This window comes from Phocoena sinus, chromosome 14 (genome assembly GCF_008692025.1).
Source record: "Phocoena sinus isolate mPhoSin1 chromosome 14, mPhoSin1.pri, whole genome shotgun sequence".
Taxonomy (NCBI): Eukaryota; Metazoa; Chordata; class Mammalia; order Artiodactyla; family Phocoenidae; genus Phocoena; species Phocoena sinus.
In genome coordinates this window covers 74,563,793-74,588,760 of record NC_045776.1, presented here as the reverse complement: position 1 = coordinate 74,588,760, position 24,968 = coordinate 74,563,793, and the positions used below count along the sequence as shown (strand labels likewise).

At 50.5% G+C, this 24,968-nt stretch overlaps 1 protein-coding gene across 9 annotated transcripts in view; it reads right to left on the bottom strand.

Moving 5' to 3' along the window:
• Positions 1 to 21,122, bottom strand: part of SLC8B1 (solute carrier family 8 member B1) — a 33,805-nt gene extending 12,683 nt beyond the window's left edge. For 3 of the 9 annotated variants that reach the window (XM_032653889.1, XM_032653897.1, XM_032653896.1), the window contains exons 1-12: positions 20,912 to 21,122; positions 20,352 to 20,506; positions 19,485 to 19,722; positions 10,047 to 10,199; positions 9,905 to 9,957; positions 9,698 to 9,755; positions 9,476 to 9,581; positions 9,227 to 9,394; positions 8,202 to 8,309; positions 5,470 to 5,529; positions 5,113 to 5,243; positions 3,478 to 3,619 (exon numbers count right to left, since the gene is read on the bottom strand). In XM_032653889.1, coding sequence (XP_032509780.1) covers positions 3,478 to 3,619; positions 5,113 to 5,243; positions 5,470 to 5,529; positions 8,202 to 8,309; positions 9,227 to 9,394; positions 9,476 to 9,581; positions 9,698 to 9,755; positions 9,905 to 9,957; positions 10,047 to 10,199; positions 19,485 to 19,688 — 1,183 coding nt within the window. In that variant the 5' untranslated portion in view covers positions 19,689 to 19,722; positions 20,352 to 20,506; positions 20,912 to 21,122. Of the gene's footprint in view, positions 1 to 3,477; positions 3,620 to 5,112; positions 5,244 to 5,469; positions 5,530 to 8,201; positions 8,310 to 9,226; positions 9,395 to 9,475; positions 9,582 to 9,697; positions 9,756 to 9,904; positions 9,958 to 10,046; positions 10,200 to 19,484; positions 19,723 to 20,237; positions 20,301 to 20,351; positions 20,507 to 20,911 lie in introns of all 9 variants that reach the window. The other 6 variants (XM_032653895.1, XM_032653898.1, XM_032653891.1 and 3 more) reach the window with 5 other exon arrangements.
• Between the last annotated feature and the right edge of the window lie 3,846 nt (positions 21,123 to 24,968).

Genomic DNA, 24,968 nt, shown 5'->3' with positions numbered 1-24,968 from the left:
ATTCCTAAAACAGTCTTATTAGAAACCCAAACTTCGGGACTTCCCTGGTGGCACAGTGGTTAAGAATCCGCCTGCAGGGGACACGGGTTCGTGGCCCGGTCCGGGAAGATCCCACATGCGGCAGAGCAACTAAGTCCGTGTGCCACAATGACTGAGCCTGCGCTCTAGAGCCCGTGAGCCACAACTACTGAAGCCTGCGCGCCTAGAGCCCCATGCTCCGCAACAAGAGAAGCCACCGCAATGAGAAGCCCGCGCACTGCAAGGAAGACCCAACGCAGCCATAAATAAATAAATTTATAAAAAATAAATAAATAAAAATAGTTAAAAAAAAAAAAGAAACCAAATTTCAGGGTCAGTAGCCACAGCCATTGTATAACCAAATACTACCAGTATTCCCTAGATAAATCAAAAACAGCATTAAACCTAAAAACGAACCACCAACATTCAACAGAATTCCAAAACCAACACCACCACCCACAATCAACCCAAGTCCTCCATAAATAGGTGAAAGTTTTGAAGAACACCCCACGAAACTAATTACAAAAATAGTACTCAAAATAAATGTATGTTATCATTATTCTTATATGGAATCTAACCACGTCCAATGACATGAAAAATCATCGTTGTTATTCAACTATAAGAACACTAATGACCAACATCTGAAAATCACACCCATTAATAAAAATCATCAACACACTTATTGATCTTCCAGCCCCATCAAACATTTCATCGTGATAAAATTTTGGTTCTCTAGTAGGTATTTAATTTTACAAATCCTGACAGGCTTGTTCCTAGCAATACACTATACATCAGACACAATAACCGCTTTCTCATCAGTGACACACATCTGCCGAGACGTAAGTGATGGAGGAATCATTCGGTATATACATGCAAGTGGAGCTTCCATATTCTTTATTTGCCTATTTATTCGCGGAGGACATGGCCTATATTATGGGTCCTATACTTTCCTAGAAACATGAAACATTGGAATAATTCTGCTATTCACAGTTACAGCCACTGCATTCAGAGGCTACGTATTACCACGAGGACAAGTATCATTCTGAGGCCGAGAAGTCATTACCAACCTTCTTTCAGCAAAATCCCCTACATTCGACAAAACGTGTCGAACGAATGAGGCGGCTTTCCTGTAGATAAGGCAACTCTCTCACGAGGCTTTGCCTTCCATTTCATCCTCCCGTTTATCATCACAGCACTAGCAGCTGTCCACCTGCTATTCCTTCATGAAACAGGACCTGATAATCCCACAGGAATTTCATCCAGCATAGATAAAATTCCATGTCACCCCTACTATACAATTAGAGACACCTTAGGTGCCTTACTGCTAGTTCTAGCATTATTAATATTCGTTTTATTTTCACCCAACTTACTAGGAGACCCCAGCAAACCCTCTCAACACACCACCACACATTAAACCAGAATGGTATTTCCTATTCACATAGGCAATCTTACGATCAATCCCCAACAAATTAGGAGGAGTCCCAGCCCTCGTCATTTCAATCTTAATCCTAGCATTTATCCCCATACTCCACATATCCAAGCAATGAAGCATAACATTCCGGCCTCTTTTTTTTTTTTTTTTTTGGTCCGCGGGTCTCTCACTGTTGTGGCCTCTCCCGCTGCGGAGCACAGGCTCCGGACGCGCAGGCTCATGGCTCACGGGCCCAGCCGCTCCGCGGCATGTGGGATCTTTCCGGACCGGGGCACGAACCCGTGTCCCCCGCACATCGGCAGGCGGACTCTCAACCACTGCGCCACCAGGGAAGCCCAACATTCTGACCTCTTAGTCAGTGTCTGTACCTATTAACACTAACACGAACTGGAGGACAACCTGTAGAACACCCCTTCAGCATCATTGGAAAGCTACCGTCTATTTTATACTTCTTTCTAATTCTAGTATTAATACCAGTAATCGGCATCACTGAAAATAATCTCCTAAAATGAAGAGTCTTTGTAGTATATTTCATTACCCTGGTCTTGTAAACCAGAAAAGAAGGACAACACATCTCCCTAAGACTCAGGGGAGAAGCTTCAGCTCCACCATCAGCACCCAAAGCTGAAATTCTACTTTAACTGTTCCCTGACATTTTCTAATGGGACATTTACAAGATTATTGAGTACCGTGTATTAAAATGACCCATTTTTACCATAAACTGCTATGTACATCATGCATAACTGCGCTATTCCCACAGTCTGGGGGTTCTATCCAGTGCTCGGCCCAGAAGCGGGGTCACAAATGCATTAGCCTGGACCAGCTACCACTAGATGGGTGTTGGGGCAGGTGGACAAGACACTAAATATCATAGAATCACATCTCAGGAAACGGATTCCTTCTTCAATTCTCTCACTGTAACAAATTTAAATACCTTAAATGCATTGGAAACGATGCCAGTTTCCTACTGATGCAGGTGATACAGATTCCTTTCCAATAAATTAAAAAAAAAAAAGAGCTGATTTAAGTATCAGATATAACAGTTTAGAGTGAGAGAAAAATCAAGATCGTTCCTGAATGACTAACGCTTGGGAGCCCCTCTTTTAAGAAGCCACAAGGATGGTGAAGCCAGCCGGCAGGCTGGAGAGGCCGGCCATAATGAACCAGACAGCTGGTACCCGTAGGGGGCGCCCTTCCCAGCTCTGGGGCCACACTGTGTCCTGATGGACGCTCCTTCCCTCAGTGCCTGTGTCCTCCCATAAAATGGAGGAGAAACACAGAGAATTTGGCAGCCTTTTCATCCGGACACTCTTTAGCAAAAAAGCCACAGCCAGCCATGCATTTGCTACCAGAGCCCTACCTCCACTCCAGGAGATGCCCCTGGGTTGAGGGGCAGGAGCCCAGATGTCAGAGAGAGGAATGGGCAGCATGAGATACTAAGGTCAGACGACGGGAAGAACCTAGGTAGCGGGAGTTAGAAGACACCCGACAAGACTGGGTATTGCTTTAGCCAGAGCAGTTCAGAAAAGGAAAGCCTAGGGCAGGCGGGGGAAGACTCAGTGCCAGTGGGGACCGGCCAGGTCACACAAACAAGTGAAGTAACCCACCCAGGTCACCCAGTAGGCAACGGAGGGACCTGTGAGGAATCACTCAGTGGGCACCGTGTTGTGTGTGTGTGGGGGGGTGCCCCTCTGCTCAGCTCCAGCCAATTTTGCTCTTAGGAATGTGGCCCAGACCTTCTTGAGAAGCCCAGGCCTGGATTTTGACCTGAAGTCTGCAAATTGTGTAAGGCAAGGGAACGAGCCAGAGGACTGCACTTGGTCCCAGGGCCACCAGTGTCCAGCCTCCATGTGGAGCCAGCGGGCCTGGACCAAGAGACTGCGGGAGACTGGTGTCCTTCATGGCACAAGCACACATTAAGTGCCAGGACTGCCCCTCTGGCCCAGGGTCCCCTGGTGTGGCTGAGAAGAAAACTCGGGAGTATGGGGAAGAGGGAGGTGGGCTGGCCTGGGGGAGGGGATACTCACAGGCCCCCGACTGCAGGGTCAGGACCAAGAACAGGGGGCTGATGACCAGGTGCAGGCAGTTGAGGGGCCGCTTCCAGTTCCCATCCTCCTTGTCGGGGTCCATGACGGGAACAGTGAGGAGCAGCAGGAACTCCACGGGCAGCTGTCAAGTGTGGGAAGGCAGCGAGGCCTGTGCTCGGCTGGCCCCACCCTGAGCTCCGTTACTCAAGAACAGGCTGTTGCTAATAGAGCACCCGCTGTGTGCAGGCCCCCAAGTGCCTGGATTAGCCTCCTACTGCTGCTGTAACACGTTGCCGCACACCGAGGGCTAGTACAGCACCCCAACTGCTAATCCTGACAACGCTGTGAATAGGAAGTCTAATTTTCCTACCTTTCAGATAAAGAAACTGAGGCTCAGAGAGGTTAAGAAACTTTGCCAAAGCCACACAGAAGGGTATATGAAACCAGGATAGAGGGGCAGCTCTGACTAACCCCACACCTTGTGTTTTCAGCCGGTAACTAAACCACTGATAACACTTACGGAGTGCTTACTATATGCTAAGCACCAGTCAGCCTTTTACATATATTAGTTCATTAAACTGTCACAATCACTGTAGTAGGCTGGATATGGTTCCCAACTCTTCAGCCCCTTCCTGTAACAGAATTAAACACTCCCACACTTTGTCAAATGACTAGAGTCTGCAGAATATATTTCCCTGTCCCACTGATGTTGAACTTGGCCATGTCACTTGCTTTGGCCAGTGGGCTGTTGGTGAATGTGATGTGAACAGAGGCATAAAATGTGCTTGGAGAGTTTGCCTTGGCCTCTTCTGCCAAGAAAAGAGCACACTTCCACTGGCCCCAGAATGAGATGGGGGGCAGACCTGAACCACCAACCAGAGTCACCCTAGATGACTTATAGGCTCTTGAACAAGAATAAATATTGTCATCATAAGTTAATGAGATGTTGGGGGGTTGTTTGTTACACAGCACTGTTGCCGCAATAACTTACTAATATAACCACTCCAGAAGAAAGGTACTGTCATTATCCCCATTTTTCAGTGGAGATAACTGCAGCTCAGAGAGATGAAGTGAATTGCCCAAGGTCATGATGTAGCCAGAGCCACTGTGGGGTATAACTATAGTTTATTACCTACCCCTGGGTCTGAGAAGGCCTAAGAGGTATCCACGTTGGAGGGCTGTGAGGTGAGACCCCTGACGTTTTCGGTCTGGGTGGTGGAAGGCAGCTGCAGTTATGCCTCATGTAAACCAGCCTGGATACCCCTGCCCACATCGAGACCTCAGGAGACATTTAGCTCAGGGAAGCAGTGGGGATCAGAGGAGAGCAATCTCGGCCTCATTTGGACTCACTATGACCCACTCCCTCTCCGTCCCAGTTCCCTGCCCTCACCTGGTCAGGAGGGGTCCCCATCTCCTCTCTCTCTGTCCCTGAGAAGATGCTCTCATTCCTCCATGGGGGGAAGAGCCCCAGCTATGCTCCATGACTCAGTTTCCCTATCAAGTCCCAGCTCATCTATTTCCCCATCAAGTCCTCAGCAAAAGGCCGACCCTCCCCTCATTGCTCTGGAGAAGGTTGAGGGGCAACTGTCCTGTGCTGTCATGAAGCCAGGAGCCTGGCTCAGAGTTCCCCCTTACCTTGAACACCTTGAGGGCCCTCCAGTACACTGGCTTGGTCCTCCACTTCCTGTAATTCAGGGGGTTGAGCGCCTGCAACAGGATCTGAGCCGTGGTCTCCTGGTAGAAGAGCAGCGGCCGGTACTCCTCACCTGGGGGTGAAAGGTGGGAGGGGCAGCTGTCCTTGGCTGGCTCAGCCTCCGGGAAACCCTCTTCCCTCCCCCTCCCACCAGTCCCCCCAACCCTTGGGAATAAGGAAAAGCCCAGGGCCTGGTAGGGGTGCAGGTAAACCCGGCCCAGAGCTTAGCCGAGGTGGGACCTGGATGGCCCCATCTCCCCACCTCTCCATCCCAGCCAGGCACAGGGCACTGGACTCACCGTAGTCATAGCTGTTGGTATTAGAAGACACCCGATCCTCCTCGGAACCTGACAGCATCTCTGTAGGAGAGAGGGGAGTTTCCCATGAGCCAACTGCGGCACCCAGACCCTCCACCACTGTTCTAGGGTAGAGCACCTCTGGGACAGGACAGTTTTCAGGGTGCAAGTGTCCAGGCCCTCTGTACTTCGGATTTCTCAGCAATCACCCTGCACGCTCAGAAATTCTTACAGATTGAGGAAGTCTAACTCACAAAACATTTTCAAATGTAATGAGGCAGCCATAATGCTAAATTGAATAAGGGTGTTTGAAGACATAATTGAAACACCTACTGACTTCAATTTTGTACCTTTCAGAATTTGGAACCCATCATATTTTTCTTTTCCAGCTGCAACTTTTCTCGGGAGTCCTTGGGAATGATTAGAGGACTGAGCCCTGTAAAGAAGGGCTTCCTAAAAGGAAAATGGCCTTTCTCAAGTGAGGAGTGCTAGTCCTGATTCTGCCTCTGTGTGACTTTGGGCCCTTCTCCAGGTCTCATTTTCCCCTTCTGTTCCAGCCTGGAGGCCTATGATGGGTTTAAAAGACAGCACAGGGTAATATGTGCTGAACTCTGAAGGCTCAGTTGATAAAGAGGGCAGAAGAGGAAAAATCATGGTAGACTTCCTGTAGGAGGAGTCACCAGCACCTGTGTCAGGGCCCCAGGGATTTGAGAGGTAATGAGACAGAGTCTGGCCCTCTGAAAGCTCACAGTCCAACAGACGGAAATACAAGCAAATTAATAACAGAATGGAGAAATAAAGGCTGTGCTGGGGAGAGTCTGAAAGCTGTACAAGCCCAGAAGGGACACCTGGGGGTCTCTGCAGAGCTCCCTCCAGGCTGAGTCCTTAAGTCTTTCAGAAGAAGGGCACACCAGGGAGAGGGGACAGCACACGCAAAGGCCCAGAGATAGCCAGACGGAGCACAGCGTCTTCAGGGACATGGGGGTAGCCCTGCACAGCTGGGCATGGAGTTTGGGGTATGAAATGAGTCTGGAGAAGAAAGCTGAGGCCCAGCACAAATGGCAGCAGATCCAGTGCAAGGTTCTCAGGCTCACACGCTGAAAGGGACCAAGTGAAACAGGCTGGGTGGCGGAATTCTGGTTTTCCAATCAGGTCTGCAACCAACCCACCTCCACGTGTTGGGGCTGACGACAGAGAGTGGTGGGGACTGGGGCAAACTGGGGACCCACACCTTGTCCCAAGAGGGAAGCCCCATTCAGTTCTAGGCCTTGTGCCAGGCAGGGATGGAGGACCAGATGGTCTCATGTTTCAAGAGAAGTCACAATTTATATCAAGTCTTTTCATTTTAAGGACTTCCCTGGTGGTCCAGTAGGTAAGGCTCCACGCTCCCAAGGCAGGGGCCCCAGGTTCGATCCCTGGTCTGGGAACTAGATCCCACATGCCACAACTAAGAGTTCGCATGCCGCAACTAAGAGTTCGCATGCTGCAACTAAGAGTGTGTGTGCTGCATCTAAGAGCCAGCACAGCTAAAAAAGAATAAATATTTTAAAAATTAAGACAAAATCTTTTCATTTTAAATCTTGGCCTAATATTTTTTAAAAGAACACACTGGTCACACCACAAAAAACCAACACTTCTGTACAGAAGAGGTGGTCTGTAGGTTCCCAGTTGTGGCCTCTGGCATTGTGGGTAGGGGGATGGCTTTTGGGGTCTGAGGAACAAGGGTCAAGTCCTGGCTCTGCCCCTCTCCAGTACCTATGGCCTGGGAAGAATCTGACTTCCCTGTTTCCTCACCCAAAAAGACGCTAATACTACAGGCCCTATCTTACAGTCTTACTGAAAAGAATGAACTTGATAATTTAATAATTACTCACAATTATTGATAGTTTACTCAATAAATTGTATATATGTGTATGTATTTTGTATTTGTGTTGTATGTGTGCGCTATGTATATATTTGTACATGTGTGTCTTTGTATATGTGTGTGCATGTTTATATATGAACTTGTGTACATGTGTGGACTATGTGTATATGTATTTGTGCATGTGTATTTATGTGTGTTGTGTATGCCATATATGTATTTGTACACGTGTATTTGTGTGTATATTTGTGTAGTATATGTATTTGTGGATGTAGATGTGTTTGTGGATATGTGTGCGCATGTATTGCGTGTGGTACACGTATTTGAGTATGTGTGTGTGTTGAGCATGTATTTGTGTACATGTATGTAGCATGTACGTATATATATTGTACATGTGCGTGTACTTGGGAGTGTGTGCTATGCACGTATTTGTATATATGTGTGGGCTGTGTATGTGTATGTATTTGTGAATGTGTATTTATATATGTATATGTTGTGTATGTGCGTGTTGTGTATGTATTTGTGGACGTGTGTGTTTGCAGATACGTGTGTGCAGGTATTTGCGTATATGGAAGCATCTGGATTTTACCCCGACGGTAGGGGGCGCATTCCTGGACGCGAGTGGTGGCAGCTTTTACGAAGATGTGCCCTGGCGACAGGCGGCAGCATGAAGAACTAGTGAACCTGGACAAGCAGGTGATGATGAGGTTTCACCAGCACAAGCAAAAGTGCAGAGGCGGGACCCTGGTCAAATGAGTAGAAAAAGTAGGAGATGGGCACTGGCAAAGGCCTCAAGAGACACAAGGCGGCAGTGAAGGGCAAGGAGGGCGCCAGGCCCACTGGTGCTCCCTTGGGGGCTCCATTCAGACCTTACCTGGAGTACCTGGCACGGAGTAGACCAAGGATCTCCTCCGCTGCCACTGGTAGATCCAGGTGCAGAGAACCACAGTGACCACGTAGAACACGTAGAAGCCCAGGTAACCTGCAGACAAGGGCACGCTGTCACCAAGTGGCATCCTGGCCACAGGGCCCAGAGAACAAGAGCTGCCAGTTCTGTCACTGGGGCCTGGTGGCGGTGGCTATCTGTGTAAGCCCAGCCCAGCACCAGTAGGCAAATGGCCATTTCCTGGGGCCCCGCCCCCTCCCCACCACCAATCTGGCAGTCAACGGTGGGTATAACGCCTGGTATAGACAGTGGCCTCTAGGACACAATTCAAGTGCGAAGGGTCGGTGTCCTGCTCTGTGGCCTGGGAGGCTGAGCCCTGCAGACTTCATCACCTGAACTCTGGCTGCCCTGGGCCCACCCACGGAGCCCTGACAGCAAAACAGAAGGCAGTAGGGGAGGGTCTGGGGCACTTCTTCCCTGCTCCCTCCCTGCTGTGGTACCCTGTCTCCGGCAGGGACTGTGACCCTCCATAACTGTCACTCATGTTGGGTGGTCCCAGGTCTGGGCCTGTAGCCCTCAGCAGGCTCCAGGCACCCCATTCTCTGGCCCTTCAGGGGCTCCCACTGTTGCTGGTCCCTGGTGTCTCTGCATCTCAGCATCCCTTGTTGGCTTCCTTAACCCTCTGTAAATTGTCCCGCCATTCATGTCATTTGAACCATCTGGATGGAATGGACATGCTGCCGGGACCCTGACGGCCACAGTCAGCATCCTGGCTGTACTGCTTGTTAAAATCTGAAATTGTGAAAATTCAGAACATCACCCCGACTCTGCCCTGCCCTCTTTGGCTATCCGAACCACGAGTCCCCTTTTTTCGCTCAAGCCACCTTGAGTAGGGTTTCCAACATCTGGAACCAGAGGTGACTCTGTGCCCTGCTGACCACTCCCTCCTGTGCCCCCATGCCTCCCACGCATCAGCCCTGGGGTGACCCCGCACTGGTCCTGTGGCCGCTCACCCAGGGCCCATGCCAGCGTGACCCTGCCGCGGTAGAGTGCAGTGAAGATCAGAAACACGGCCACCATGTAGAAAATGATGTCCCTGAGGAAGGGCCTCGAGGCTGCTGTGAAGGGGTGCAGGATGGCGATGCCACCGGCCACCACGGTGGTAACCAGCACGCCTGCGCCTGGAGGAGAGGACGCCAAGCTTGGTCTACCCTGCGCCCCCTCCTGCTGCCCCACCCCACCCTAGCCGGGGCCTCTCGTACCAAACAGTGCCCCAAAGGCCAGGCCGGCTGTGCGCGGACCTGAGAAGGCCACCAGGGCGCTGAAGATATCCGGTGCCCCGTTCCCAAACGCCAGGAAGGTGACGCCATGGGGGGAGCGTGTCAAGGGGCCTCAGTGCAGGGGCCTTTCCTGGCCATGAGCTGCCACCCTGTCTCCCAGCCACCCGCCCTAACTGCCCTCCATCCCTCGGGGACAAAGGATACTGCCACATTGTGGGAAAGCTTGAGTGTGGTCGAAATGGCTGACAAGTTAGGGCAGAAACTATGGAGAAAAGGCAAACAGTGAGTGTTTCCACAATGAGTGGCTCCTGCCCCCATCCTTCCCCCAAGCCCAGGGTCACCCCAATGTCAACCTCCTGGGATTCCATTTTCCAATCTATAAGGTGGATATGAGCCCAAGGCCAAACTCACAACTTTGCCGCGGTGACTCCCAGAATCAGAAACAGGTAGAGCAGCCAAAAAGCCTGGGTTGGGGGGCCGGAAAGGGAAAAGGGCATTAAGTCCTGCCGGGGCCACCAGCCCCTCTCACCAGCTCCCCGGAGTGGGGCCTCACGTAGAGAGTGACGACCAGAGGGAAGAGGTCGGGTGGGAAGTGGCAGAAGATGCCTTCGAGGTAGTCCAGGTAGCCCCCTTCACTGCGGCAGTCAGGGTTGGAGCGGACGAAATCACAGCGGTTAGAGGCATTCAGGCCACACACTTCTCGACACTGTGGGAAGGGAGGGGGGACATCAGGGCCCGACACCCTGTGGTTGACTGGCCCAGCCCTACCTCAGCAGTGAAGATAACCTCCTTCATCCTGGTCTCTAAGCCTCCCAAGGCCTCCAGGTGCCAGCTGCACATTTTAATTTTTAAAAATAAACTTGTGTTTGAAACTAACCCGAGTAAGTCCTGAATAGGTGTATTTAAAATGAAACAAAAAGAAACAATACATAAAGATTTCTAAATTCTCCCTTCTCATCCCTGCCCTCCATGATCCCGCCTCTCTCCAGATGTCCTACTATGATCAGTTTGAAGCAGACCCTTACAGACATTTCTCAGTTTAACGATATTTGTATATACATCCTAGTATACAGTTTATTTCATAGAAATGAGTCCATCCTGAAGCTCATTTCTGCAACTTAACTTCTACCACTTCACGTATGTGCCATGTATTGATATACTGACGCACACAATGATGAGGACAAAAGTCAAAACGTTCTGAGGGATTTCTACATGCCAGGTACAGTGCTAAGAGCTTAAAATGTACCTCAATTAATCTGCACCATGATCTTATGAGGAAGGTACTATTAACCTGCCCATTATACAGATAAGGAGACTAAGACAATATCCCAGGGCCCACTCAGTGGTAGAGACAGAGTTGGAAGCCAGGCAGTTTGAGGCTCTAGAATCCCCGTCCTTAACCATTACCACCCTCGCCACCCCCTGCCACTGTAGAGTCTTAGGATTTTCACATCATGGATGATACGTAGTAGAGGTAACGTTTCCCTACTGATGGGCAGTTGAGTGTGCCTACTTTTTCATTATTACCAAAATCAACTTCCTTGCACATGACTCTGAGTACATGTGAGAATATTCTGTCAGGGAGAATTCTAGAAGTGAAAGTGCTGAGCCAGAGAGTATCCCAGTCTGAGTTCCTCCAGAAGCGACCCAGAGACAAGGATGTCTAAGTAAGCAGAATATTTGGGAGGTGTATAGAACACAAGCACCGAAAGCGAGGAGAGATTCAGGGATGGAAATGCAACCAGTGAAGGCTGGTTGAGATCGTTCCCACCATGGGCTGGTAATCCCAAGGGCAAGGGAGCTGGGGTATTTATACACCAACTCCTATCAGTCATCAGGTGAGCACTGCCAGGGAGGGAGGTGCTAGGTCCCCAGCACTTCTGGCCTACCATGCTTATGGGTGGTTCTGAAAAAAGATGCTGGGAACTCGAAGTCCACAGAAGCCCACCAAAATGGCAGAGTCCAAAGGATATGGGCGGGGTCCTGATAGTGTCTGCTGCAGAGGGAGAAACATCTCAAACATTTGATGGATTTTGCCAAAAGACCCTCCCTAAAGCTCTACTTAGACACACTCCCACCAGCAATGGGAAAGGAGTTTACACCTGCACCCCTACCGGGTTAGGGTGGCTGCCATAAGTCTGGTTCCAGCCAATGTAGTAGGAATCTCCCTGTTGTTAAGCTGCAAGTCCCGGAGGACGGTGAAGTGCTCTTTTCGTGTGTTAATGGCCATTTGTATTCCTTCTTTAAACGGCTAGTTTTTTCAATTTTTTCCTTCTTCTTATTGATTTATAGAAGCTCTTTATATAATGGATATTAGGCCTTTGTGAGGTTATGCATTTGCTTAGGCATTGCCTAGAAGCTCCCCCTTCTCAAACTTTATGTTCAAAAGCTTTGTCAGTACCACCTCACACACATTAGGATGGCTACTACACAAACCAAATGAGCAAAACCAGAAAATAACTAGCGTTAGGGAGGATGGGGAGAAATTGGAACCCTTGTGCAACTGTTGTGGGTGTAAAAATGGTGCAGCTGCTGTGGAAAACAGCACGGCAGTTCCCCTCCCAAATTAAAAATACAATCACCAGTACCAGGGATGTCATGTACAAGGTGATAACTATAGTTAACACTGCTGTATGGTATACATGAAAGTTGTTAAAGTATTTCCTAAGAGTTCTCATCACAAGGAAAAAAAAAACCTCTTTCTTTTCTATCTCTATGAGTTGATGGATGTTCACTAAACTTATTGTGGGCATCATTTCACAATATATGTTAAATCAAATCATTATGCTGTACACCTTAAACTTATATACAGTGCTGTAGGTCAATTGTATCTCAGTAAAACTGGAAAAAACCCCAGAATTACCATATGATCCAGCAAATCTACTTCTGGGTGTATGTCAAAAAGAACTGAAAGTCAGGTCTCAAAGAGACATTTGCACACCCATATTCACGGCAGCATGAGTCACAGTAGTCAAAAGGTTTAGAAGCAACCCAAGTGTCCATCAGTGGATGAATGGATAAGCAAAATGTGGCACATCCACACGATGGAATGTTATTCAGCCTTAAAAGAGAAGGAAATCCTGACGCAGGCCACAACACGGATGAACCCTGAAGACATCATGCTAAGTGAAATAAGCCAGTTGCCAAAAGACAAATACTGTGTATGTAATTCTCCTTATGTGAGGTAACTGGAATAGTCAAACTCATAGAGACAGAAAGCAGAATGGTGGCTGCCAGGGGCTGGGGGGAGGGGGAAATGGGGAGTTGTTTAACGAGGAGAGTTTCAGTTTTGCAAGATGAGAGAGCTCTGGAGGTGGACGGTGGTGATGGTTGCACAGTGTAAATGTTTTTAATGCCCCTGAACTGTACACTTAAAAATGGTTAAGATGGTGAATCTTAGGTTGTGTATGCTCTGTCAAATCACAGTTCCACCCCCTCCACAAGCCTTCTCTGAACTCCCACCAATGCCAAACTGGAGATGAGATTTCTTGTCCCTGAACCCTCAGGTCATCTCCTCATCCCTTGATTACTGGCTCTCTACAGAGGCCACACTGACCCACTGTACCTATTTCATGCACTGTTCCTTCTGCCTGGTACACCTCCCTCGAAAGACCACCACTCATTCATCCTCCAATTCTTAGACGTCTCTCCCAGGAAGCCTTCCCTGATCACCCCCAGCGTAGGGCAGATCCTCCAGTTATAAGTGCCCATCACCCTCGGTCTTCTCTTACAAAGCACTTCTCGTGTTTTGAAATCCCCAGTTATTTGTAGGATCACAGACTTGCTTTAATGTCTGTCCCTCCCACCAAAGTCTTGCACACAGTATGGTCTCATAATTGTTTTGCCACACATTGTGCTGGTCCCAACTCAGTCTTCAAAACAGACCTGGGGGCTTCCCTGGTGGCGCAGCGGTTGGGAGTCTGCCTGCTAATGCAGGGGACACGGGTTCGAGTCCCGGTCTGGGAGGATCCCGCATGCCGCGGAGCAACTAGGCCCGTGAGCCACAACTACTGAGCCCGCGCGTCTGGAGCCTGTGGTCCGCAACAAGAGAGGCCGCGACAGTGAGAGGCCCGCGCACCGCGATGAAGAGCGGCCCCCGCTCGCCGCAACTAGAGAAAGCCCTCGCGCAGAAACGAAGACCCAACACAGCAAAAATAAATTAATTAATAAACTGCTGTGTAAGCCCCCAATATCTTCTAAAAAAAAAACAGACCTAGGAGGTTGGCACAATTGTTTCCACTTCCCAGATGAGAAAACTGAGGCACAGAGAGGCAAAGTGACTTGCCCCAGGGCACACAGCCTACCAACTGCTAGCTGGTTTCAAACTCAGGTCTGCCTGACAGTTACTAGCTGAAGCTCTTGGGGAAACTGCTCAACTGGGCAAGGGCAGCCTCCTCTTCCTGCCTTCTTCCCCACCTCCTGGTCTTCATGGTCAGCCAGGGAGGACGCAGGGAGATGGTCCCAGCCCAGCTCGTCTCCATCTCCCTGACAGCAGAGTGAGTCAGCAAGGCGGGTCCCCCAAATCTGGTCTCCAGAATCGCATTTCTCTGCAGCCTACCTGCCCCTGTGCCCCAAGCTGGCCATTCCCTCCCTCGAAGCCCATCAGGACCTGAACCCAGCTCTGCCCAGGGGTGGTAGAGTTAAAGGAGCATTGCTCTGAGTCTGGGGTGGGTGACTTTTCAGACCATCTCATTCCCTTCTCATCCTCTTCCCTGAATCACTAAGGACACCCAGGGAATCCAGAGAGGGTCAAATATTTTCCCCTCTGTGAACAAGTTTCAAGGGCCAGGCTGGACAGGAAAGGGTTGCAAACTCAATGCCTTGGGGGCCGGGCAGATTATATAAATGTCTAAAACCACCGCGGCTGCTGGCAATGGTGGTGAGCTGGAGGGTGCATGCCCTGCTGAAAGGCATCCAAGTTATAAAATGAAAGAAAACCCCTCCCCACATTGCCCAAAAAACTGAAACCAAAACCAAAATCATAGCAGCTAGACAAGCCCGTGGGCCGTCGGTTTTCAATCCTATACCAGTAAGACTGGTATGGGAGACAGGGTCAGCTGAGAGGAAGAGCAGTCCTGGGTCTGAGACCCAGCTTTGCCACCAGCTGGCTGGGTGACCTTCAGCAGCCCCTTTAAGGGGTCTGGGCCTTGTTTTCCTCACCTACAGAGCGGTGTTCATCAAACCCACTCTGGCCGCTGGCATCTTGGTGCCACATATGTTTTGTTAAGTGCTTCTCCACACTCCCTTTATTACTGAATATCAGAATGCACACTATCAAAGTCCACGCTGGCTCCATTAAGAAGCCAAACAATTAAACAACTCCAATATTAAGGGGACAATTTAAAATCGTTTCCATTTTGTTAGTTGGGGCCCAACAAGAAAGGCTCGGGGGCTTCCCTGGTGGCGCAGGGGTTAAGAATCCGCCTGCCAATGCAGGGGACACAGGTTCGAGCCTTGGTTTGGGAAGATCCCACGTGCTGCAGAGCAACTAAGCCCGTGCGCCACAACTACTGAGCCTGTGCTCTAGAGCCCACGAGCCACAACTACTGAGCCCGCGCGCCACAACTACTGAAGCTCGCGTGCCTAGGGCCCGTGCTCCCCAACAAGAGAAGCCACTGCAATGAGAAGGCCGTGCACCGCAACGAAGAGTAGCCCCCACTCGCCGCAACTAGAGAAAGCCCAGGCGCAGCGACAAAGACCCAATGCAGCCAAAAATAAATAAATAAAAATATTTTTAAAAACGAAGAAATTAACATTGGTACAATACCATTAATTAAACTATAGTAAGATTAAAAAAAAAAGGGCTCAGGTTTTCCCTACCTAGATGCCCTCTCCAAATGTTGTTACTTGCAGCCAGTGGCCCCTCCTTGTGCAGGTGCATGGGCAGTACGGGGATGGCTTGGGGGATGAGGGGGCTGGGAGGGACATGTGGAGTCACAAGCTCCTGGTTCATCCTCCCTGGCTGAACAGTGGTCCCTAAAGATGTCCAGGTCCTAATCCTCAGAGCCTGTGGATATGCGACCTTACATGGCAAAAGGGACTCTGGCAGGGGTGATTAAATTGAGGGTCTTGAGATGGGGGGACTGTCCAGAATTATCTGGAGGCCTTTAAATGTAATCACAAGGATTTTTTTTTTAAGAGGGAGGTGGGAGTGTCGGAGTCACAGAAAGAGATGTGATGGAAGCATAGGTCAGAGAGTCAGAGAGAGAGACTGAGAGAGATGCTATGCTAGTGGCTTTGAAGATGAAGGAAGGGGCCACAAAATAAGGAAGGAATGCAGGAAGCTTCTAGAAGCTGGAAAAGGCAAGGCAATGGACCTTCCCCTGGAGCCTCCAGAAGGAACACGGTCCTGCCCACACCTTGATTTTAGTCCAGTGAAACCCATTTTGGGCTTTTGACCTCCAGATAACAAATGTGTGCTGTTTTAAGCCACTACATTTGTAATAATTTGTTACAGCAGCAACAGGAAACTCAAACACTCATCTAGAGTCAGTTAACTGCAGACACTAAAGAACTCTCAAAGACTTCTCACGTTCTTAACCTCATTTGATCAGCCCCCCCAAAGAGGCACTGTAGATGTGACCTGGGGCTACAATTCCACTCTCCTACGTCCTGTAGCTACACCTCCTCCTATTTTCCCAACCCTGCAGCTGGACCCCAACACAGCAAGTTTTCAAAGGGGTGGAAAAAATCACAGGACTCTCACCAGGACCTTGTGACAACTGCTCAGCAAGGCTGGGTGGTACAATTTGAACCCAGGCTGGGTTCAAATTCTGCTTCCCTACTCATAGCTGTGCGACTTTGGACAACTCACGTAACTTCTCTGTGCCCCGTTCCCTCCTTTATAAAATGAGGCAGGGGTCGGCAAACTCTTTCTATAAAAGGCTAAACATTTTCCCCTCTGCAGGCCAGACAGTCTCTGTTGAAACCATTCCACTCTGCTTTGTCGTGTGAAAGTATCACCTGCAATAATAAACAGGCATGACTGTATTCCAATAAAACTGGACTTACGGACACTGAGGTTCAAATTTCACAAAGTTTTCATGTGTCACTTAATAGTGTTCTTTAAAAAAATTTTTTCAACCACTTGAAAATATAAAACCCATTCTCAGCTCCTGGACCACAAAACCCAGCAGTGGACCTGATTTGACCTGTGGGCTGAAGTTTGCCGACTCCTGAAATGAAGGATTAAATGCGTTAATCCATGTGCTTAGAACAGTGCCTGGTACACAGTCAGTGCTCAGTAAAACGAGCTTTGATCACTCTTTTTTTCTAGAGGGGAAAAATGAGACTAAACAGCTCCCTGCACCTGTTAGCTTGGGCCCCTCCGCCCCCCCACAAGGGTCAGCCCCAAATGCCCAGCCTTGGTCAGATCTGTCCTAAGTGGAGATTTTTTTCCAGACCCTCCTCTTCCCCGAAAGGAGTGTCCTGGAACCACTGGGCCCTGGTGGTCTGATGCCAAACCTGTCCCTGGCCCTCTGAGGCCACACTTGGGCCAGCCCGGGCTTAGGGCATGGGGCACTGGGTGGCCCAGCAGAACCTTGTCTTCTACTTCCACTCCAAAAATCTTAATTTGGACCCCTTCCCAAAGCTGCTACCAGCATCTCACCGGATCGCTTTGCCAGCCTACTCTCTGCCTCCGCCCTTACAGTTGATTCTCCCACAGCAGCCAATGGGATCCTTGTAAAAACTGAAATCGGATCACGTCCCTCCTGTGTTCTAAATCCTACCATGGCTCCCGTCTTACCCCTAGGAATGGGCCAACTTCGCACAGCGGTCCAAACAGCCCCAGGCGATCCGGCCTCCATTACCTCTCCTGTCTCCTCTCTCATCCCTCACCCCCAGCTCACTGTTGCAGAGGCCTCTCAAAGTCTGTTTGTGACACGTCATTCTGCTCTTGCCTCAGGGCCTTTGCACTTGCTGTTCCCCCAGATCTTTGCAAAGCTTCAGGTCTCTGTCCTCAGAGAAGCCTTCCCTGACAGCCCGAGGCAGAGTGGCTACCCCTCTCCATCTCACTCCATCACATCCCACCCTGTTTTGTTCTCATCCCCCAGTGAAATCCTGTGGATTTACTTGTTGATTTGTTTCTCATCTGTGTCCCCCACTAGAGTATAAGCTCCATGAGGGCAGGAACCGAGCTTATCTGCTCCCTGGTTTACCCCTCACGTGTGGCACTGTTCCTGGCACGTAATAGGCGCTCAATAAATATTTGTTGAACGAGTGACTATGCAAAAGGACCTAGGTGAGGAGTGGGTGGCCTTTCCCAGCCTGCAAGCTGGCCAGACAGCAGCCAGCCAGAGGCTGGCGGGAATTCCAGGAGGGCAGCCACCTGTGTCAGTCTTGGGAGGCAAGTGAACCAGAGGGGAAGGGTCTGGATTCAGCATGAGGCAGCCACGAGTTCACATCCTGGCTCTGCTGCTTCCCTCGTGGCCAACTTCCCCTCCCTGAACCTCAACGTCCTCACCTACAGCACAGAGATAACCGTACCCGTCTCAGGGGTTTGGGTACAGGACTTGATGAGCTAGGCACATTGCTGGCCTAAGTGCTCAATAACTCAGAGAGATTATCTGACACAAGCCACAGTTAACCCCCATTTTCCTGCCCCCAAGAGGCAGCAATTTTATAACCACAGTAACCCATCTGTAGAATAGGCATAATTACCTGTCTGTCTGCCTCGAATCATGGGCATGAAGGCACTCTGCAGCCCCAGAAAGTTGGTGTGGGCGCTGAGCACCCTCAGCCGTCAGTTCAAGTGGGGAGGAGTTTGTTACTCCGTTTGTTCTCGTTTGCTCTCTCACTGAAGAGAATACAAAGAGAGAACTCCAGCCCCGTGCAGCAGGGGCTCATCTTGAGCAGCCTCCTGCCTTCAGATTTTCACTCTGGATCCACTGCGACCTCTCCTCCCCTTACAGACGTCAGAACAGAATGATGCAGGCTCCGTTTGGCCTGCCTCAACGGCCCAAACCTCCCTGCCTTGGGAGGAAGCCTCCTTGCCCTCACCAAGCGTCCCCACTGCTTCTCCCTCCATTCATACAAGCCAGTGGCACTACCATCCTCCTCCACCCCCCCCCCACTGCTAAGGCCAGAAATCTGGAGCCATCCTTGACGCCTCTCTTTCTTCCACCACCATGCCCCTCCATCTAAGCCATCAGCATACCCTGCTTGTTGTGCCTCCAATACTTCCTCCAAATCCCACCACTTCTTTCCTATCTTCCACTACCACCATCACCTGGTGAGCTGCAGGAGCCTTCCCACTGTTCTCCCCGCTGCCACCCTCAACGCTCTCAATCCATTTTCCCCAGAGAAGCCAAAGACATCCCTTGAAGAAATAAATCAGATCCTGACATCCCCCTGCTTAATACCTTCCACTGGCTCCCCACTGTCATAAAACAAATCCCACCTCTTAGCCTCAGCCTATAAGGCCTTTTGTAATCTGACCACCACTACATCTCCATCCCCATTCTTAACACTCTCCCCCTCACTCACCCTGTTCCAGCCACTCTGGCCTCCTCACAGCTCCAGAAACTGACTAAGTTTGTCCCTGCTTCAGGGCCTTTGCACGTGCCTTTCTCTCCACTTGGAATGATCTTCCTTCTGATGTCTGTATAAGTGTGTATAAGTGGCTTCCTTTCTCCATTCAGGGCTTGGCTCAAAGGTCCCTTCCTCACAGAGGCCATCTGTGACCCCCCCAAGCTGAAATAGTTGGAAATACTCCTTCTTCCTCACAGCCCCCACCCCCCAATATCACTTTATCCCATTATCTGCTGAGCACATAGCATCTTACCACCTGAAATTTACATGCTTACTTCTTTATCCACCCTCCTAAGAGACTGCTGGCTCCATGAGGGCAGGGATTTTTGTCTACAGTATACGTGCCCTGGCATATCCCAAGGTTTAGCTCACATCTACTGCTACACAGTAGATGCTCAATACATACTTGATTGGCTGAATACACCCCCACCTGATGCCAGTTTCCCGCCTGGACACTCACGTCTACCACGGGGCTCTGGTTCACACCCGAGGCTGGAAACTGGGAGCTGATGCGGGTCCCTGCAGATGGGCCCCCGGCCCCCGACACGGTGTCCACCATCAGCAGCACACAGAGCCAGCTGAGCACCCAGTACAGATTCAGCAGGCCTCTGGCCACCAGCGCCCAAGGGGCCTGGCCCTCACTCTCCGCTTCCCCTTCTGTCATGTTTCAGTTCCAAACAGCTGGCACCTCTAGTGGCCTGTAGGGTAGGGGTGAGAAAGACGAACAGTGTCACTGAAGACTGCAGGACCCAACAGGAAGGGCCTGAAAACTTTTTCAGCTGAAGAACTGCCCCTCCTCCTCCCCACACCAACGGGAAAGCCCAGGTAGGAGCCCACATTCCTGATGGGCCTGACTCATTTAGCCTGCAGATTAGATAGCCCTTCTTCCTGAACCCCCAGTAGTGTTCCCATGGAAACCCAGGCTAATAACTCCTCTGATGGGGAAATCAAGGCCCAGGAGGAAGTGAATTGCTCAAAGTCACACAGCCTGGCAGCAGCAGAGCTGGGCTGGACTTTAGCATCTGTCTTTTTCCCTCAACACCAGGGAAAAACCAGCTCTGTTTTTCTTCCAAAGAAATTAAACTGGAAAGAAAAAAAAAAGTCCCCGGCACACTAATTTTCTTCTTTGGCTCTTCCACATGTTGTAGTTGAGCATGTTTTGTTTTGCCTTCAGGAAAAGCAAAGCCCAGAAAACAACAAAGTCCAGATTTACCAACGTTTATCGGTAAATCTTTGCTCAATGTCCTGGCAGGGGCAGGAGGGGGAGGACGCGGCTCTGGGGGAAGAAAAGGGGGCACAAGGGCCTGTCTCAGCATTCTTTCCTCACCTGTTGACAGGCCCTGCCCTCCTGCTGTTCTCTGTACCTGCACTTGGCACTGACTTGGAACGGGACACTCCAGGTTTACAATATAATCTCAGCCACGAACGAGCTGTGCGGCCTTGGGGAGGTCACTTCATGTCTCTGAGCCTCTGATTCCTCATCTGTAAAATGAAGACAAATGCTGGAGCATCAGAGCAAACGATAAGGGCTTAATTAGGGCTCGCGCCTCAGGTGTTCCCAACTTGAGGATCAGCACGTGTCTCCTATTTATTGGCCGCCGATTTCTTGCACTCATTCACAAGGGAGCATTTATGGAGCGCTTCACCTGTGCCTGTCCGAAGTCAGGAGTTCAGACGCTCAGATCTGCACACCCGACAGGAAGGGGCAGGGGCAGGGGCAGGGGCAGGAAACTGGGGCAGTAATCACTTTTGCGGCCGCACTTTCTAGGTGCCAGACCACGGGAATGTCAATGTGCTCCGTTTCCCAATCCGGGCGGATGTTGAGAAGCTGAACTCCGGGCGCCAGTCCTCCCGCGGCGCCCAGGCGGGCGGGGAGGTTCCTCTTACCTCGCGAGGAGCCTCGGACCAGCAAACTCCGCACCTCGACCCCGCCGGGCTTCGCAGCCTTTCCAGTCCCTGCCCACCGGCCCGAGCCGCCCGAACTTCTGCTCCTGAAGCCGAGAGCCTGGGGTTCCCGCCTGCGGCAGCGTCCGAGTCACACCCAGCCGCTCAGCCCTGCTTCGGCCCCCAGTTACCCGGCGCCGGCCTCGCCCCTTATACAACCCGCCCAGAGGACACGCCCCCAAGGGCTCGTCCCGCCTCTTCCCTTAAAGGCACAGGCTCCCTCGAGGTCTGTCGGTTCTGTTTTCGCCGCTAAAGCAGAAGCTGAGATGAAACCTGGTGGGTATAAACAGTAGGAGGCCGGAGAGGTACATTGTAGGGTGAAACTAGAGGGTTCTATTCCCGAGGGACGGGTGGGTGAGACGGCGTCAAAATGCTTCTGGTAATCGGTGGTGATAAGAAGTATTTGAGGGGCTTCCCTGGTGGCTCAGTGGTTGAGAGTCCGCCTTCCGATGCAGGGGACGCGGGTTCGTGCCCCGGTCCGGGAGGATCCCACATACCGCTGGAGCGGCTGGGCCCGTGAGCCATGGCCGCTGAGCCTGCGCGTCCGGAGCCTGTGCTCCGCAACGGGAGAGGCCATAACAGTGAGAGGCCCGGGTACCGCAAAAAAAAAAAAAAAAAAGTATTTGAGAAGATCCCAGGCAGGGAACGCTCCGCCTTACACACAAAAACTCTGGCTGTGCTGCCTCCCTTTGAGAGATCTCCTAACTGGGTTCAGCATTTCCTTCTAGCAGGGTGGCTTTTAAAAGAAGAATATGGCAGGGAATTCCCCGGCAGTCCGGTGGTGAGGACTCCGAGCTTCCACTGCAGGGCCCACGGGTTCGATCTCTGGTTGGGGAATTACGGTCCCGCAAGCCGCGCAGTGGGGCTGAAAAAGAAAAAAAGAAGAAGATGGCAAATAAGTCAAAACAGGGGAGTTAGTCGATCTACTCGCCCTGACGGATATAGCGCCGCCCCCTCCCCCAGTTTCCTAGCCTCCGGGGGAAGTTCTGGTCGCCTCCGTCTTTCCTTCTGTTGGGGTGGGGAGGGCACCGAGGCTGGCACTGGGGATGCTGAGGCTGAGGTCACACTCCTCCTCCTCCAGCAGCCCCGCCCCCACTTCCACAGTTTGCACGCATCTAATCCCACCACCTCCCTCTCTCAAAGTCCGTCCTGCTTCCTCATCACCTTCAGCACCGAGGCCTAGCTCTGAGCCCTCTGAAGGGCGATCGAGGCCCTTTAGCGTCCAGTCCTAGCGCACCTTTCCGACTTCATCTTCATCTTTTGTCCCCACTCTAGGCCCGGAAGCGGGGGACTTACACACGGCCACACCGCTGCTCCTTCTGAGCCCCTTGCCTGGGATGTCAGGCCTTGTTTTTGTTTTTTTTTTTTTTTGCTGTACGCGGGCCTGTCACTGCTGTCACCATTGTGGAGCACAGGCTCCGGACGCGCAGGCTCAACGGCCATGGCTCACGGGCCCAGCCACTCCGCGGCATGTGGGATCTTCCCGGACCGGGGCACGAACCCGCGTCCCCTGCATCGGAAGGCGGACTCTCAACCACTGCGCCACCAGGGAAGTCCCAGCCCTTCCTTTTTCTACCTGACAAACTCTTATTACTCATCTGCCAGGCCCAGCTCAAATGCTACCATCTCTGGGTGGTCTTCCACCCTCCTCCCTGCCAGCCCCCGCCTTCCTTACCTTCCGAGCACTCTAGTTGCCCACCCTAGAGAGGACAACTGTGGTCTCTGTGGTGACCACCAACCCTGTGGTCTAGAGCACGGTATCTTTGGAATCTCGGCACATGGATCACAGTGATTATTGCAGAGTAGAGCCGTGTAGATCACAGTGAGTGTCCGCGTGCTTTAACAGCCCTGTGGGGTGAGGGCTACTGAGATCCCCATTTCACAGAGAAGGGAAATCGAGGTTCAAGGAGATGAAGCGACCTGTCCCCAGGACACCCACCGGGAAGTGGCAAAGATTTGCACCTAGGTCTGTGTGACCCCAAGTGAGTCCCCTTCACCACCATGGGCTGAGTATCCTACATCACTCAGAGGTAAGGCTGGATCTGTCTGACATTCAGCCTCCCTATTCAGAAGGCCCACAGCCTGGGTGATGTCAACTGAAAAAAATGCACAACAGTTGAGTTTTGGTTTTATTGGGACCTCACTGAGGACTATAGTCAGAGAGACAGCATCTCAGAAAGCTCAGAGGGACTGCTCCAAAGAGGTCAGGGAGAAGCCAGTATATATATAAATTTTTTGGCTGGGAAATACATGTAGTCAAGCATACATCTCCATAAAAGATTACTGCTAATCACTAAAATCAGACGTCTCAAGTTAGTGATTTTAGTGCTTTTCTATGGATGGGAAGATGCAAGAGTCTGGGGTCATGAAATCCTTCCCTAGATATGCATGTTGACCGTCTAGAGGCCATATATCCAAAACACAGAATACTTCCTCCTGTTTTTCTCCATCCTGAATTCCCTTCAGGGTATACTGGAGGAGGGCAACTATAGCAGCTGATGACTAGATCCTTGTAGAACTGGAATGAGGCAACATTTTTTCTTTACAACTTAAAAATAATAAAATGGACAAACAAATGCCCTCCATTCAGGTTAAAAAACAGAGCTATCAGTACCTTAGGGGTCCCTTAAATCACCATCAACCTGCTGACTGTGTAAATCACTCCATCACTATAAGTGTAAAACTTAGTTTTATATATGTATTTATTCACACATATAATGTATCCTCTATAAGATAATATTTATATATAATACACATAATAAATACATTATAATGTATAAAATGTTATAATCTATGATATATATTATATATGATTATATATACTATAGATTATATAGTATATATAATCTATATAGATTTTACATACCTATTTATATAGCTTTACCACTATACAAGTATTCCTAAGCAATGACATTTGTTTTGCCTGTCTTTGAAGTTTATATAAATCAGGGCTTCCCTGGTGGCACAGTGGTTAAGAATCTGCCTGCCGATACAGGGGACATGGGTTCAATCCCTGGCCTGGGAAGATCCCACATGCCGCGGAGCAACTAAGCCCGCGAGCCACAACTACTGAGCCCGCGAGCCACAACTACTGAGCCCGTGTGCCACAACTACCGAGCCTGCGCTCTACAGCCCGCGAGCCACAGCAAGAGAAGCCACCGCAATGAGAAGCCTGCGCACGGCAACGAAGAGTAGCCCCTGCTCGCCACAACTAGGGAAATCCCCCAGGCAGCAACGAAGACCCAACGCAGCCAAAAATTAAAAAAAAAAAGTTTATGTAAATCAAATAGTGCTTTCTCTATTCTTATGTGACTCGCTTCTTTCTCGCACCATCCTGTTCGTGAGCTTCAACCCTGTCGTCTGTGTGGCGGCAGTTGGTGCGTTTTCCGTGCTGTGTAATGAACAGTTCATGGCAGGACTACGTCAACGTTTATCTATCCATTTTTCTGTTGATGGATATATATGTGTTGTTACCAGGTTTTTGCTACTGATGGCATCTTTTTACACATCTTCTGGTGCACTTGTAAAATAATTTTTCTAGGGCATTGAGTCGGTCACTGTTCAACCAGAGAAACAACCTCAGTAGGAGACCCACGTTAAAAGGTCTGTCATGGCTTCCCTGGTGGCACAGTGGTTGAGAGTACGCCTGCCGATGCAGGGGACACGGGTTCATGCCCCAGTCCGGGAAGATCCCACATGCCGCGGAGCGGCTGGGCCCATGAGCCATGGCCGCTGAGCCTGCGTGTCCGGAGCCTGTGCTCTGCAATGGGAGAGGCCACAACAGTGAGAAGCCTGCATACTGCAAAAAAAAAAAAAAAAAAAGGTCTATCGCAAGGAATCGATTTATGGACTGTGGAGGCTGGCTAGGCAAGTCTGAAATTCACAGGATGGGCTGGTTGGAAACTCGAGGGTACCAGCCATCCACAGGCAGAACTGCTTCTTCCAGGAAGACTCAGCTCTGCATATAAGGCCTTTCAACCAATTGGATCAGGCCCACCCA